Source organism: Schistocerca piceifrons, chromosome 7 (genome assembly GCF_021461385.2).
Source record: "Schistocerca piceifrons isolate TAMUIC-IGC-003096 chromosome 7, iqSchPice1.1, whole genome shotgun sequence".
In the NCBI taxonomy this organism is placed as follows: domain Eukaryota; kingdom Metazoa; phylum Arthropoda; class Insecta; order Orthoptera; family Acrididae; genus Schistocerca; species Schistocerca piceifrons.
Genome location: NC_060144.1, coordinates 404,759,584 through 404,777,397, shown reverse-complemented (window position 1 = coordinate 404,777,397; position 17,814 = coordinate 404,759,584). Strand labels below are relative to the sequence as shown.

At 38.4% G+C, this 17,814-nt stretch overlaps 1 protein-coding gene across 3 annotated transcripts in view; it reads right to left on the bottom strand.

The window, feature by feature from the left end:
- Positions 1–6,149: 6,149 nt before the first annotated feature.
- The window catches only part of LOC124805171 (germ cell nuclear acidic protein-like), a 77,860-nt gene continuing 66,195 nt past the window's right edge, over positions 6,150–17,814 (bottom strand). For all 3 annotated transcript variants that reach the window (XM_047265657.1, XM_047265656.1, XM_047265655.1), the window contains exons 10-11: positions 11,905–12,012; positions 6,150–7,860 (exon numbers count right to left, since the gene is read on the bottom strand). In XM_047265657.1, the coding sequence (XP_047121613.1) occupies positions 7,578–7,860; positions 11,905–12,012 (391 nt within the window). In that variant the 3' untranslated portion in view covers positions 6,150–7,577. The remainder of the gene's footprint in view (positions 7,861–11,904; positions 12,013–17,814) is intronic.

Below are 17,814 nucleotides of genomic sequence, written 5' to 3'. Positions count from 1 at the left end.
TGAAGGCCCAAAGACGTCCAGTGTGACTGCCATATGCTTCACCAGCATGTCATACCTGCCCTAAGAAGAGAGACGCACCGAACTCAACAGTTTTCATAGAAGATGGGGCCCCACCACACATTGCTCATGAAGTTCACCTGATTCTCCCAAACGTGGAAACACTAATTATCAGCCGATCGTTTCCAATTGCTTGCCCGGCACGATCACCTGGTCTCATTCCCTATGATTTCTGGTTGTGGGGCTACCTGAAGGAGAGTGTTTACCAGTGCTGAAGTGCAGCGTATCAATACAGGTAGCCAGCATACCTACCAGACATGCTGCGTTCCACTGTGCAGAATGCAATCTTGCACTTTCAGACTCTTTTGGACACTAATGGGAGCCACACTGAACCCCTTCTGTAGCAGTAGGTAATGGTATGATGCACTGTAACTGCACGTTTAAAGTGTTTCAATTGAATTAATTCTCTTCCCCAAGTCCTTGACATTAATGCTGCCAAGTTTGGTCCTCTTACAGTAATTAGTTCCCATGTTGTAATATGTTAAATAGGGGAAGTTTAATTATAACTGCCCAGTATTTGAATTAAAATTAAGTAACATTTGCTTGCTTGTTGCATTCCAAGTAATTTTTAAAACTGAAACACTGATAATTATTGCACTGACAAGAATCTAAACTTTTCGTTCTTTCTGCAAAATTACAGCTGTTCATCATGATGTTAATCATATTGATTACCTTAACCCTTTGCCTTATGATTTAAGTTCCATTAGCGTGAGCCGTAAGTGGCTGCAGGGTACGGATGCGCCTTAACGATTCCCGGCACTTACACACGTTAAGGCTGCGGTGCACTATGCCTGGTGGCATCCAAAGTCGTGCAAACGCCCTTGGGGTTTGTAAGTATGTGTGTGTGATACCAGTAACATGACATTTCTACAGGTATCATAAATAATGATTAGTTGCCCATTGGAGATGAAACATTAATTGTCTCAAACGCAACAATATATTTACAAACGTTTTATTTCCCTTTATAAGCAAACATACATTGATGAAATACATTTAATAATAATATCCACAATAATGCAATGATCTAAGACTGTATAATATTTTGTTCAAAACATTCTGGGACCTGTTACATTAGTACGCTGGCAAACATATTTTCAAACGCAACGTCTTCACAATGTCATGCACACGATTAGTCTTCGATTGCATGATATCGTTCGAAACAATCTGGCACATGTAATGCAACCCTGCACTTTTTGCATTCTCACGTTGTTTCGCTGCGTCGTTTATACTTTCTGCACACTACACAAGCTCTTGCAGGATTTACTTTTGATGTTTGGGAAAATGTGCCCAATGTTGCACCTGCAGTCTTTGTGGTATATCGCAGGATGCTAATCGTCCCTTCCGATTATTTTCCGGTAAAGGTGTAGTTTTCAACAAGGATTCTGCAATGTGAACCCTATATACTGCGTAACTCTGTCGTTTGCCGCAATGCATTTTGAAATACAAAATGTACGTGTTAAATAAAGTAACATAAAATAGGTGAAAGAATATCTTGCAGTATCCTTTCATACATTTTCTCACCACAGGGAAGCATGCGAGCATCTGAACTTGGCGATCCCATCATGCCTCTATTGTATTCGACGACACATTTTGGTTTCCACAACGCATTGCAGAGAGGTGTGTCTGTGGCAATCATTTCTCCGGTTGAATGTTTTGTGGAAAGCATGTAAACGTCTTGTTTATCTTTCCATTTTGGTGCCAATATTCCATTACAACTCCTCACTGTATATTTTCCCTTCTTTATTTTGCCTTCAGGAAGTCTGTGGGCATACTTTTTCTGTATGAGCACACTGTTCCAATCACATTAGTTTTATTGGTGAGGAGAGTTTTGAAAAGTTATCTATATACAGAGTATGCCCTTTGTGTAATACCGACTGTGATAGTTCTACAACTACACTTTCAGAGGCACTACCACTAGCATCATGTTTGTCACTACCCGTGTATATCTTAAAATCATAGCAGCATCCTGAACCTGACTCTCACAATTTATAAATTTTAATACCGAACCTCACTATTTTTGATAGGTTAAATTGTTTGTATGATAAGCACCCCTTAAATTTCATGAATGATTCATCAATGGCAATATTCTCTTGCACTGTGTACACTTTCTTAAATTTTTGATTGAACATATCTATGACTGGTCTTAGTTTGTACAGCTTATCTGTGTTGTTGGCTAAACCGTTATTCGCTAAATGCAGAAATCTTCTGAATGGCATCGTCTTCTTAAATATTGGCGTTTCTATAACGGCCCTCCTAGACCAATACATCTGAATCGACGGTTTCCTTACTTCAGCCATGATTATACATAGCGCAATGTAAATTTTTTTCATTACAGCCGATAGGAGACCACTTTTGGTCTATTTTTTGTCTCTTCTGTTCATTGTAGAGTACACCTTGTGCATACCTATTTGCTTCAGTTACGATGTTTTCCCAAAAATATACTATTAAATATTACATAGAAAACGTCTTAATTCTCTTATGCTTGTACTCACTTGCTATAAAGCTGCTTCCTGTACTCCAGGAATTTCCGTATACTTACAGATTGTTGGTTCATTGTCTTCCTTTTGCCACATCCATGACTGACTGTTCCTGGTAGGTTTGCTCTTCTTTGTCAGTATCATCTTCAATCACCAGCCGCTTACACTGTTTTCGTACATGAGGTAAAACATCGCTACCACTGTCACTACCGTTGTCAAAATATCCTGGCAAAATCATTGTTGGCTATGCCACCACATGTCTCCCTTTCCTCAAGAACATGTTTGCTACACGTCGGGAACATTGTGAAAGTATTTTTATAATGTCTACAGGTCCAAATGCGGCGAAGAATACTTCACGTATGCCGCATGTACTCGATCAGCTCCACAACATGTCAGAGATGTTCTGTTTAAATTTGGCGCAGTAAACATACCACATCTCTGATACGTCGAGTTGATGTTTGGCCAGGTCATTGACATTGTAAGCTAAGGTGTTAATGATTTCAAAAAGTGTCCAAATTCAGTCTACAGCTTGGTTTCCTTCTTCTCAGTATGACCAATTTTGGGCTAGCTGCTCATCTTCATATCTATTTTAAAAAACTTTTATAGTTACGACCAGTGCGAACTACAAATCGTTTAAAATTTAAGTTTACAAAGTTTCGAGATTCTTAAGAAATTAGTTATCATACATCTCAAAGTAAATGCTGTAACAAGTCTTTGAAAATTACATAAAAGGCATCATTTAATTAGACTGATAAAAAATGTACTCACTATCAGTGGCAGAACACACACATAAAAGACGGTTGTAATTGTCAAGCTTTCAGAGTCAGTGGCTCATTCCACAGGCAGAAGGGTTGAAAGGGGAGGAAGAGGGGTGAAGGAAAAGAACTGGAGAGGTCCAGGAAAATGGATTTCGGGAAAGTCGCCCAGAACTGTGGGTCAGGGGAGACTTACCGTACAGGATGAGAAAGAAAGCCCGATTGCTGAGGACTGCATCAGACGAGATTTGAGAACCTGATAGCCTACAGGTTTTCAAATCTCACCTGATGCAGTCCCCAACAATTGGTATATCCTTTTCATCCCATACGGTAAGTCTCTCCTGATCCGCAGTTCTGGGTAACTTAACCCTTCTGCCTGAAGGTGGAGCATTGGCTCCAAAAGCTTGCCAATTACAACCACCTTCTCTGTGTGCGAGCTTTTGCCGCCACTTGGTGAGTAGATTTTTTATCTACCCAATTAAATAATTTTGCCAGTAATTGATTTTTTGTTGTAATAGTTAGTCTGTATGAAGTCACTTTCCTCATTAAGTAGTTCCTCTCAATCTTTCACTTGGTGGACGTAAGTTTCTAATTCCTCCAGCACATTCAAATAAAAACTTTTTGGAGCTCTGTGTAGCACTTCCATTTGCTCCGTTGTTGCTCCAACTTCTGTTTCAAACACCCGATATTTTAATGATGAGGGTGAGAGAGCCTTTTTACTGTGCCGTGTGTGTGTGTGTGTGTGTGTGTGTGTGTGTGTGTGTGTGTGTGTGTGTGTGTGTGGTGTCACGAGGATTGTTACACGGACAGATGAAGGGTGTATTATATACAGACCTTTACTTTATGTCTTGGCTCTGCATGAGGCAGAACATATGTAACTGTATGAGTGTTTAGTGGATTCTGACATTTATCTTGGAACCAGTTAGCTTGCTGGAGTTTGTACAGAATAATTGTTACTTTGGGACGAGAGTTGAAAATATATTTTTGTTCAACTGACACGATCCTATAAGTCCATAATTTATTTCAAGAATATAGATCTGGTTAATAATATTCCCTTTAACCTGATACAGTCTTCGGAGACGAATTAAACGGTGAGAGCAACGTAGCTGATAACCCAAAGAAGAGGATTGGCTGCACGCACAATGTGTAAGTCAACTGAAAGAGATGTGAGAGTCATGCAACCCAACACTGCACTGTCTCTTGTCATTCAAGAAAGCGTTAGACAACCCAAAGCCAGTCATATGGAAATAAGGGAAAGCAATTTTGAGACTTAATTTGGACACATTCTGTAACAATTGCAGCCACTCCATCAAGATGAATATGTCTAGTTTTCATTATTGATTTCAATTTTTTTCACTTTTTTAATCTTCAAAATTCACTGACTCATAAATTGTATTGAAAAATGTGCTGTTAACTAATAAACATTAAATGCTAACATATGCTGCAGATCAGTTTGACTTCTAACTACACCCCAAAAATAATAAAGCCAAAACAACTTGTCAGTGTTCTGTACTCTTGCTGTTTGCGTATGTATGACATTACATGTCACAAAATCAGTGCAACACAGATCAAAGCCAACATCCAGTATCAGTACGTTTTATCTACCACGTCCTCCTTTTGATGTCAGCAAAGAATGTGGTCTTCAGTTTCGTGCATTCTGTTTCCATTCTTCCCATATTTCAATATGTTCATTCAGATTATGCGTGTGTAATTCTTTCCCCTTCAAATATGTAACAGTTCTCACGAGGAAAGCCTCAGACATGGATCAGCAATTTGGCAGATTCTTTGAATACAACCTAAAACTAAATATATTTTGGCTCAATTACAACCCCCCCCCCCCCCCCCCCCCCTGCTTTTAACTAATCACTTCAAGAGCCACACTCAACTCAAATTGAGACAATTGAAAATACAACATTTTTTGTCATTTATATAAGAGTCTACAAATGCTTACTTTTCTAGGAATCGAGGAAAAAGCCTTTTACGACTGCAGCAAGCTGAAACAACATCTGGAGGCGGGAGGACATTTTTCAATGATGCTGTCCACACAGCAGTTCTCAAATAGCTCCTTAATCAATGAGCAAGTTTCTACAGTCAAGAAATCGAAAGAATGGTGGAACAGTCTTTTTAAGACTTGTTGAGTATGTAGAAAAATAGTGTCATTTATCTGTGTCACTTTGAAATTTAGTTCAGCATTCAATAAAAGTTACTTAGTCTACCACAATACTGCGTAACTTGCTTTTTCACGTTCTCTTGTATATACTTGGAGGAGCAAATAAAAATGGCCCAGACCAGTGCATATGTTTCGATGTGAACGTATACATATAACCACACTCCAACAGGATGGAGCAACTGCCCACAGAGCTGGCCAAACCTTGGATAACATTTACACACTCTTCACGCCTGACAGAACTGTTAACAGAGGTCAGTCCGGTTGCGGCACTAGTTGGCCACCCAGGTCACATTATCCGTCAGTGGACGACTGCTTTGTGTAGGGAACCCTCAAGCCTGAGGTGTATTGCAACAACCCTTGTAGACTTCAAGAACTGCGGCATTACATTTTGGGTGAGACTGCAACAATTCCAGCAGTCCAGCTTCGATCCGCCTTTAGCAACTTACTGACCAGATCCCATAAGTGCCAAGAGATGAATGGTGGTACTTTCAACATCTGCTATAGTCAGGTTAGTACTGTACTTTCTTTCCCCTGCTGCATTTCTTTGTACCCTATAACTCTGTTCTCCAGGCCACTTTTATTTGCCCCATAATTTATGTAATATATTAGAGTGTATAATAAAGTAATTTGGTTTTAACTGGTTGTTAGTATACCTGACAAAATCATTAACAACCAAAAGAATGATATTTGTGAAAACATGTTACACTACCCACATATATTGATGCCTGTTTTATTCTGACACAAAAATTATATACAATGAAGCATTACTTTGAGAGAACATACATTTCCTACTCCCCAGAGAACTCACTGACAACCAGCTGTGCAACAGGCACTATACTTACACAATTAATATCCTTTTGTTGATGATAGTGGCACTCATTGCTGCTGTTATTACATACACATTAGATTCCCCTCAATAGGGCATACTAAACTAGTATAACAGTGCAGCAAGGCCTGTAACTATCAATCATTTAAATACTTTTTTCATCTAAAAAAATTTCATTATCCCAAACATGTCATGTACATTACACAAATGAAGTGCAAACACATCCAACAGTAACTATAAAAATACATAGGTGGGAAACAAAGAGTATGACAAAGTAGCTGAAAACGAGACAGGAGAACACTCAATTGAACACATGAAGCATATTGCAGTAGACAGTGCACACTGAAACACACTAATAATAGCTGAGAAGAAAATCTCATTGTAAAATTTAAAAAAGAAGAGCCAACCATGTTCTCTTTCAACATACATATTAATACCAACAACTACTACTACCAATTAATGCCTGAATTTTACATGCAAGTTTATATGCACTGGTTTTATTAAAGTAAGTGTTCTATGGCAGGCTCTGCATCAAATTAAAATTGGCATCCGATACCTTTCATTGGAAGACCTGATGTATATTATACATACAAAGTAAAGAAAGCATGCTCAAAATAGAGATTAAATAGTAACAAAAATCAGTCTTGGAATGAAATTACTCTTTATATTTTGATGAATTGTTAGTATTGTGTTCGCTGTTTTGTAAATATAAGTTATATGGAAACCAGTAAGGATCTCCTACAGACTGAGGAGGTATCTCACCACTGAAGTCGTGGTCTTTTTGAAAAGTATGAGCACCTATCATACATAATTAATAAACGAATGAGTAAAGCATCAGTCACTATATGGTGGAGATATTCAGAAGCATACAGGCAGTTAAACAAGAACTTTAACATGGTAGTTCAGTTAAACTCCCTCTCCTTACCTATGTGCATGTTTTTTTTTTTTTTTTTGCAAAGGAGAGAGGGGAAAGGGAGAAAGTTGCATATTGGAGGAAGATGAAAGTTTATTTGTAAGCTAAGTTTGTAGAAGTAATAAGCTTACTTGTTTACATGCCTCTGTATTGCATAAAATATTTGCTATCTGGATAACAGATATAACCATCCATTCTATTGCTTATATTGCACCCAATATTTTTCATCACCATTGTAATTTTGTCTTTGATAACACTCAAAATAGCATTTAATTCTCCCAGGGGAAGGTAAACCTGTGACATTTGAATATTCCCACTGTGTGAAGGTAAATCGGCTCCTCTACCCTTATGAGCATCCATGCCAATACGAGTACAGTTCTTAAACATTGTTTACACATGTAGAAACCTTTACAGCTGCAAATTTCTGTCCTAGTAACTTCATTACTTCACCATGTTTCAAATCAGATCTTTCTTTTTTAACAGAACCATAATTTTCTTTCACAAAAACTGCAAAAGCTGAAGGAGTCCTCGGTGTTTGTAGTTGTGCAGGTGTCTTTGTATCCCTTGTACTCGTAGGCTTGTTAATAAACAATTCAAACTTGCCAAGGCAATATCCACATCTTTTTCTTTCCAAGTCCAAAGATTTTGAATGTCGGCCAATGCTGAAATAATAATAGTAATAATAATAACGATGAATACAAATTATACTGGAACAGAACCATTATAACAGATAAAACAACACCACATAACAAACCTGACATCATACTCACCAATAAAAAGAAGAAATTAACACAACTAATCGAAATATCCATACCCAATACAACAAATATACAAAAGAAAACAGGAGAAAAAATTGAAAAATACATCCAACTGGCTGAGGAAGTCAAGGACATGTGGCATCAGGATAAAGTTGACATTATATCAATTATACTATCAACTACAGGAGTCATACCACACAATATCCACCAGTACATCAATGCAATACAGCTACACCCAAACTTATATATACAACTACAGAAATCTGTAATTATTGACACTTGTTCAATTACACGAAAGTTCCTAAATGCAATGTAACATATACCGTACAGTTAAAAGGAAGTCACGCTTGATCAAGGTCCGCGTCACCTTCCATTTTTAACCAGACATAACGTCTGAGACAAGAAAGAAATAATAATAATAATAATAATAATAATAAAATAATAATAGTAATAATGTCAAATTAGAATAAAACCCAAATTTTCAACCACCACAGAGAACTGACAGTCATAACTGCTGCTGTGTCTGCCTTACAATTGGCAATACCAACAGCACTTTTAAAATCTGTATTGACAAAAATTAGCAGTTGTTGAATATAGCCTTATGAATAAACATAAAATTTTATTTGATTAACGAAAACTCCTGTCCCATCCATCAACATACTGTGACTATTTTATCAAAGATACTGTAGATATCAGTATGTGCAACAGCAGTGGCTATAATCACCCTAGTGCATTGAAGAGTGGTCTCAATGAAGAGATAACAGAAAAACTCACAAAGTTGTTGATGTTCCAATAGGTGCCACTAGCACTGCGGACCAACACAATCTGTGGTTGCAAAACATGACGATGATGGACTGACTAATCCTGGGCTCTTAATAAGGCCATCAAAACAGCAATTAGGATCATTAGTTGTTCCTGATAACTGATAAAGCTGATGGATGTTCTCTCTGAATCTCTATGTTTTACTGTAATTTGACATGGCAAGAAAACCAAGAATATTTTGTACAAAGATGTCAGAAGAACCTTCATTCCCACACTTAAATATCAATGAAAAGACAAAAATAAAAAATAAAAAATAAATCAATCAAGCAATTTCCAAAACTTTTTCAATCAAATATTATGAAACAGATGCCACTGGTCTGGTGTTTACGAGTGAGATATTATGGTGACAGATAATTGGAGAGTAATTACAATCTTGATATGTCAATGGTACTTTCATTAGCCCCAAGATTACAGACTAACATACTGCAAATTGAGGAAAGTTTCAATTAGGTAGTGAGAAATAACTAAATGAAATTTGTTGCCCCAACAGGATAATGAGAGACAAAATGGATAACTTTTTTGTCAGATGAACCACTGAGGGGGGGAATATGAAAATACAAAAGGAAGAATGAGGTAGTCTGGAATGAATTCATTTTCTGTTTCAGTCATCATAGACAGACAAGGGAGTAACACATTTTACTGGCCTCTCACTGCTTATGAGCATGATATGTCAGCTGTACATTTCATCAGCCATATGCAACCACTGCAATAGTGCTGAGGAAATATTACTGCACCACACCTGAAGCCATCATCTTGCTCATAAATTGGCCTTTCTTCCCAATCAGGCAGTCATTCGGTGGAGCCTGTCCACTGGGGTAGTTCCAGCTTGAAGAACTGACCTCTTATTTTTTTTATTTGTGAAGTCCTGTGGGACCATAAAAGCCAAAGCTACTTGGTCATGGAGTCAGTAAACAGTTTACAAAATCCAGAATGAGATTTTCACTCTGCAGCGGAGTGTGCGCTGATATGAAACTTCCTGGCAGATTAAAACTGTGTGCCCAACCGAGACTCGAACTCGGGTCCCGAGTTAATACCAACAACTACTACTACTACCAATTAATGTATGAATTTTACAAAATGTTTCTTAGGGCATTTGTACAGAAAAGAATTAATAAAACATGAAACATTGATAATATAGAAATATGTAAAGCATTAAAGAAAGAAGGTCAATTGCTGTAAGAGAATCGTACACAGAAGAGATGGAATGTGCACAAGGAAACCTTACAGTTTTAGATTTCATGACTTGAGGCTTGTCATTCCCTCTCTTCCCCCCCCCCCCCCCCTCCCCCTCCAATTTCTGCTGGATGCCTATCGAAAATTAAACCTGCTGAATAGTGCATTATTTTCTGCCTAGTACTCTGAATCTGTCTCGTAAACTGACAGAGCCAGGAGAGTGGTATGCTGACCACGTGCCCCTCCATATCCGCATCCAGTGACACCAGTGGGCTGAGGATGACAAGGTGGCCAGTCGGTACCGTTGGGCCTTCATGGCCTGTTCGGACACAGTTTAGTTTTTTAGTACTCTGAAAAAGTCAGCAACAAATCCCATGATGGAGTGTATGTCCAAGGATGGCATATTTAGAATTCCAAGACACTTTAACAACAACCTACAAAGTTTGCAACCAATTCTTTTATAGCTGCCTATGAGGCAGCCAGCAATATGGAACTCCGCCTCCTGCAGCTATATCTACCAATGAATGTATCTGACGAGTCAACCTGGAGTTTTATTGTTGGATTCTGTTCAACATCAAAGTGCCCTATTCAAAGCTCTGCTGCTCCGACAGTGTCGGCATGTGATGTTGGAACCCTTCACCATCCACCTGGCTATCATGATTACATTTACAGCTACCTGGCCCATTATAATCTGACATCAGAAGTACTGTCAGATGTTGAGTCTTGACAAACCACAGTAGTATTTTCAGTGACATGCGCTTGTTAGTTGCATTTCCCTTAATCCTTCATAATGAAGTAATGAATTACAGTGAGAGCAGCACTACAGCAGAGTAAGTTAGTACCCGAAACATAGTCACTCATTTCCTCAATGATGTACCACAGTTGCTTGGACAAAATTTAGCCTTATAAAATGTGCTAGTAAAGCTGAAATGGGTGAGAAGGTTGAAGTTCCAGCAACACCTGCTCCACAGGTCTTAATCTGGAGTGTAGTAGCTTTAACTTGCTTACCCTGTTTTCTGGAAAGCCTACATTATTTGTTGAAGGGGTTTTCTGAGAATCTAGAAATGGCAGCAGCTTAGGAATAAAAGAAGTGGAACAAGCATTAAGGATGAAGTATGTTAAGTGAATGAGCAAGCTGCTTACATTTATCAGATGCCATGGAAAACTGAGGGAGCTAGCTCCTTTGATGTACTATGGGAGCAGCTACTGAAGTACTTCCAATCCGAGAACACAAATCACAGGAACAGTGGAAATGTATCAAACAGAACAGCTGTGAATTTTGTTAAGAGTTTATGTATCAAATAAGAAGAATAAATGCCAAAACTGGTATGGAGGGAGGGTTTGGAGAGGCTAAGCAATCCAGCGATTGGCAGTGCGCTGTTGCTTCTTGTCAGAAGCAGTGTGGACGCATCAAGCTATGAAGTGGAACAGAAGACTTTATTTTATATTTCAAAATACCAGAAAACAGCTGAAATAACACACACACACACACACACACACACACACACACACACACACACACACACACACCCCATCAGAGAACTAAATGGTTGGTCTGAGGTTAGAATCAAGTGACAGACAGATAGTGAACAACAGTTACTGCTAAATAAAATTAATTTTTATTTTTCCATCGTCTCATCTTCCAATTATAATAATTTATTTTAAATGGCAAGGTAATAAAGAACGTTATGCAATGTAACACAAATTTTATCCTTTTAAATTGCTATAAAAAGTAAATACATTTTAGTGTAAGCTCTGGAAACTTTATCCTAAACATTCAATTAATTGCAAAGTAAGGTGAACACAAGGCACAGTCTGGTGTCGAAGATAGTTTACAGAAAGACTGGTACTGTCTCTTCCTCTTTTTGCAATTTGTTGTTTCCATTTGGTTTTCCATTTCAAGTTCTTACAAAGATGGCAAGCTTTATTTTAAACTAACAGATCTATACTTACCTATAGCCACACTGCACACACTTGTATATAAACTTGGTTGTTATTTTATAATCATGACAGCGTCGTATAGGTGGAATATCTGGGAAACACTTCATTGCTGTGTTAGCCCTGCAAAATTGTCGCTTAAATGAAACTTTAACAGAAAACAAAAGCAATGCGAACTAACAATGACAATAAACAAATCCTTAAGGTATTATTTATGTCAATAATAAAGCACACTAGCTATGAACAAGCTGCATAGGAATTTAAAGCAACTGCATCTCATAATGTTAACGACATTATGCATATACTTCATATATGTGCAACAAGTTATGCAGGAATTTATTAATTAAATGTTATTTCAGAGAGCTTTCACATTTACATTTAAAAAATGCTCAACAAAAGGTTATGGGGCCAGGCACAGGAGTGAAAGTAAGGTTTTATAAATGTTAAAATTTAGGTTGTGTGCGGAAATCCAGAGCCGATTTGGAAATTACACATGTGGTGCCGATCATTCATTTTTTGCTCATTGGTCAGTCATGGGTGCAGACTGCCAATTTTTTTTTTTCCCAGTCAAAGCTTCAAATGATTGGTACAGCCCCAACTGGACTTCCAGTGGTTGAAACGTTGATCAGTGTGAAAATTACTCGACGTGGAAATTTGCCATGAAGGTGTATTTGGTCCATGACAAACTGCTAATTGACAAAGCAATGCATAAGAGTGGCATCTATTGTTTGAATAGAAGTGAAATGAAACAGTGCTACTATGTAAAAGATAGTGGATTCTTACGGCATCACAGGCTAGGACATAAGAATCACAAAAGTATGCTGAAGTTGTCAGATGACTAAAAGAAGATATTGTGGGTAAGGACCTCCAAGTTGTGCATCATGAGAAAACAGTCACATCTTCCACTCAAGCCTAGGAAAATGTATTCTACACACAGATTTAGTACATTCCGATTTGTGTGCGCAAATGGAGACAGTATCTATTAATGGAAATCATTATTTTCTCACACTTGCTTGATCATGTTTCAGGATTTAAGTTTGTTTATTTCTTGAAGAAAAAATGTGAGGTAACATGGATATTTAAAAACTTCAGAGTTGTGGTGGAAAAGCAGACAGGCAAAACTACCAAGAAGTTGCAGTCTTACAACGGAAGGGAGTACATCAATGATGAACTAAAAAGATTTCTGACTTCTGAAGGTGTCATCCACTGGCTTACAGTAGATTACAGCCCACAGCAAAACGGTGTTGTCACAAGAGCTAATAGCACATTGGTTGAAAGCTCATACCATGATGATCAATGCTAACCTACTAAAGGAGTATTGGGCTGAAGTTGTGTCTACAACTGCATACCTATCAAGTTGTTTGCTGTCCACCACAGTTGGAGATAAGAAGCCACATGAACTTTGTCATAGGAGAAAGCCTTGTTTATCAAATTTGAGTATTCTTGGCTGTATTGTAATGTTTAAAATTCCAAAACCCCATCACAAGAAGTGGGATAAGAAGTCACAGAAGCTGACATTTGTAGGCTACTGTCAGACACCCAAAGGCTATCGATTCATCAATAGCGAGACTGGCTAGATAGTTGGCTGTAGGATGAGGATTTTTAAAGCTCAAAAACAGAGGAACCTAAGACCTCAAATGCCTTAGGATTGGAACAAGAAGCAGTTCTTCAGGACATTAGTACTTCACTAACTGAAGGAGTTAAATCAGAAGACAGTGATAATGAACCCTTTTATGGCCTTGACAGTGATTCAATAGAAATTTAAGCTCAAGATGAGGGTCATGTAAATCAAAACGTAGTTTAAGAGGTTACACCTCGAAGGTCAAACAGGGAACCAAAACCCAAGACATGGCCAGATCATGTTACTATTTGGAAGAAGGACTTCCAAGTGACAACACTGATGTCAAAGAAGGGACAAATAACGAAGAATGGAAAAAAGCAATGAAGAAAGAATTCTCATAACAACACATTTGAAGAAGTAGAGCTACCCAGGGGGGACAAACCACTCAATACTAAGTGGGTATTAAAAATAAAGCTTGGGGGCTAGCTGTAGACCAGAGACATTTAAGGCATGCCTAGCGATAAAGGATGCACTCGAGTTCCAGGTGTTGATTATGGGGACACCTTCACACTTGTGGTCATGCATGCATCCATCCATTTGATGTCTCTTGTCTATGGCAGCTCGAGAGAACCTGGAGACTGACTATGTTGACATCACTTTTGTTTATTTCTATTGGGACTTAAATGAAGAAGCTTATGTCATTCCACCAGCAAATTTTGGAACTCCTGGAAAAGTGTGGTGGCTGAAGAAAGCCGTTTACAAACTCAGACAGTTTGGTAGGAACTGGAATCAAAAAATTGACGAGGTGTTAAAGATACTGAAACTGAACCGGTCGAACACTTATCCATGTATTCACAGAGATGGCACCAAACTAGTCTAGTCATCACAGCTTTATATGCCTATGATATGCTGCTATTTTTAAGCACCGGAAGTGTTTTGGATCAGTTCAAAAGTTCTTTGAAGAGATTTTTTGAGACAAAAGATTCAGGACAGATAAGCCAATGCCTAGGTGTGGAAATTACACAGGATCGTGGAAAAGGAAAAATTGGGATTCCTCTGAAATACTACGTAAAAAGAGTTTTGGAGGAATTTGGAATGAGTGAAGCCAAGCCAGTGTCACCACCACTTCAACTTGGTTTGGACCTTGAAGCAGTCGAATCAGGTGATAATGTATTGTATCAATATACAATAGGAAGTCTTCTATGTGTATTCCAAATCCCTAGACCTGATATGTGTTTCGCTGTAAAGCTCATTTGCAGATACAATCATTGTTTTAAAGAGACTCATTGGTTGTCTGTAAAATGATTGTTTAGATATTTAAAGGGACACATGGACTATAAGTTAGAATTTTTTAGAGATGCTAACAGAGAAATAATGACCTTCAGTGATGTAGGCTGGGGTAGTAAAATCAATGACAAAAACTCTGTAACTGGTCCATGCATAAAAATGCAAAATTATAATTTCATGGTCCAGTAGAAAACTATAGCACTTTCTACTTGTGAAGCTGAATATATGGCTTTGGCATCAACTGTTCAAGATTTACTGTGTTTTAAGACAATTTGTGTCTGAGATAGATCCAAGCAGTCTCAAAGTCACTTACAGTATATTGTGATAATAAAGAGCCATTTAGCTAGCCAACAATCTAGTGACAAATAGATCCAAGCGTATAAAGTACCTTTTTATAAGAAGACATGCTGAATCAGTTATTGTTAATGTTGAACATCTCCCTTCTAAAGAGATGTTAGTCAATGCTTTCACAAGACCACTTAGCAATGCCAGACATGAAATATGGGTAGGAAACTGGCCTTTTCAAATGAGTGAAGGAGTGTACATTTAGACTTCATACTGTGTCAATGACAATTTAAGGGGAAATGTTGAGATATGTAAATTGATACTGACAGTTTTTTTCTTTACTCTTTTTGTGTTTTAATTACTCCATGGTAATTATAGGCTCTGTGGCTTGTAGTGGTTGTTATACACATACCAATTAGTTAATAAAACATTATTTCTGGAAGCTTTCATGTTTATACGAGGGTAATCCCAAAAGTAAGGTCTCTTATTTTTTTATAAGTATAGAACTCTATCTGGCAGTTGGTCACACTGTTATGAAGAGCGCTTCATGCACTGTGTGTGAACATGCGCATGCAGCGCTGAGGTGCTCAGTCTTGGCTTGGCAGCCGTAGAGAATGAAGCTCCTGTTGGGTGTTACCACCAAGTGCAAATTGCGCGCAGTTATTCGGTTTTTGAACGCAAAGGGCACTGCGCCGATTGAAATCCATTGCCAATTGACAGAAGTGTATGGCGAGTCATGCATGGATGTCAAAAATTTTCTTAAGTGGTGTAGAGAGTTTGCAGCTGGTCAGACCGAAAGTCATGACGAACAAAGGAGCAGGAGACAGTCAATTTCTGAGGAGACAGTGTTGAAGGTTGAGCAAAGCATGCGTAAATATCGACGGATCACCCTGGATGATCTCGGCATGTTGGTTCCTCAGGTTTCCCAAAGCACCGCTCACAGAATTTTAACGGAAACATTGAACTACCGGAACGTGTGCACAAGATGGGTGCCACACATGCTGACTGAGGGCCACGTGCGGCAATAAGTTGATGCTTCCCACGCATTTCTTCACCGCCCTCCAGCCGAACAGGACAACTTTCTGGACTCAATTGTCACGGGTGACGAAACCTGGACATACCACTTTACACCTGAGACCAAGCAACAATCACGCCAGTGGTGGCATCCTTCTTCGCCAAAGCCACGGAAATTCAAACAAACACAGTCTGCCGATAAAGTCATGACAACCGTTTTTTGGGATTGGAAAGGGGTATTGTTGGTCGACTTTATGCCCACTGGTACCACAATTAATGTTGACAGGTACTGTGAGACTCTGAAAAAACTCAAACAGGTAATTCAGAACCAGAGAAGAGGAATGTTGAGCAAGGGCATACACATTCTCCATGACAATGCTCGCCCACACATCACTCGGAAACTGTTGCTCTCCTGCAACAGTTTCAGTGGAACATAATCACCCACCCACCCACCCACCCACCCACCCTACAGTCCTGACTTGGCGCCCAATGACTATCACCTGTTCCCTAAGTTAAAAGAACATTTGGCCGGAAAGTTATTCAGCTCTGACGATGATGTGAAAAAAAGATTCATAACTTTCTGAACAGCATGGTGGCGAGCTGGTATGACATGGGCATACAAAAACTGCCACAGCGTCTACAAAAACACATCGACAGAAATGGTGATTATGTCGAAAAATAGCTAAATGTTCAAGCTGTAAACTGATATAAACCATTGTATAAATAACCAGTCTATGTACTTACAAAAAATAGGAAACCTTACTTTTGGGATTACCCTCATATTAAAAAAATGCTCAACACAACAGCTAATATCAGAAGGAAGAATATCATTATGACAGTAACACAGTGATTAATATTGGGCTCACTCTTGCTCTCACATAACAAGAGCTTCCATGCACTAGTTCTCTTTGCTGATGATGCAAGTATTATAATCAACCCTAATGCAGTAATTTCAACACTTTAAAATGTAAGTAATATTTTCACAAAAATCAATAACCAGGTTTCTGCAAATGGACTGTCAGTGAATTCAGATAACTCACAATACAAGCAATTAAGTATTGCACAACACCTGACCAAAAAATTAGAAATAACAAGACAGAAAATTGATTAAATGAATCAGGACACTCCAAGTTATTATGTATTTATACTGATAAAAACTTGAACTGGAAGTCACAAGTTGCAGATCACCTTGAACATCTACGCTCTGCAACTTTTAAATTCCAGATAGTAACAGATACTGGAGATGAAATTGTCAAAAAGATGTCTTACTTTACAAATTTTCATTCACTAATGTCTTATGGCACCACATTCTACGTTAACTCCTCATTGAGGAAAAAAAGTGTGCGATACACAGAAGAGTGGCATTCACTCTAGAACCTCTTGCAGAGAGCTCTTTAAACAATTGGGCATACTGACAACAGCCTCTTATTACATTTGCTCCCTTATGAAGCTTTTTTATCTAACACTGAAAACAGTAACATTCATAAAAAATAGAAGGAGAAATGATCTACACTATCCATCACTCATCCTTAGTCTGACACTAAGTCATAAAATGCAATAAATTACAAGACAAAACTGGTAGCTCATACTTGTTTCCAGGAGGCGAATTTTGTAGCACTGCCAGGCACACACACATAAAAGTAAAAATTACAAACTACCAGCCTTTCTGAACTCAAAGCTCCTTCAGGGGCGAAGAGAGAGATGGGGCTGGGAAAGGTTTGAAAGGAAGAACAAACAAGACAGACCTCAGAGTAAGAGATACCTACAACTTCTCCTTG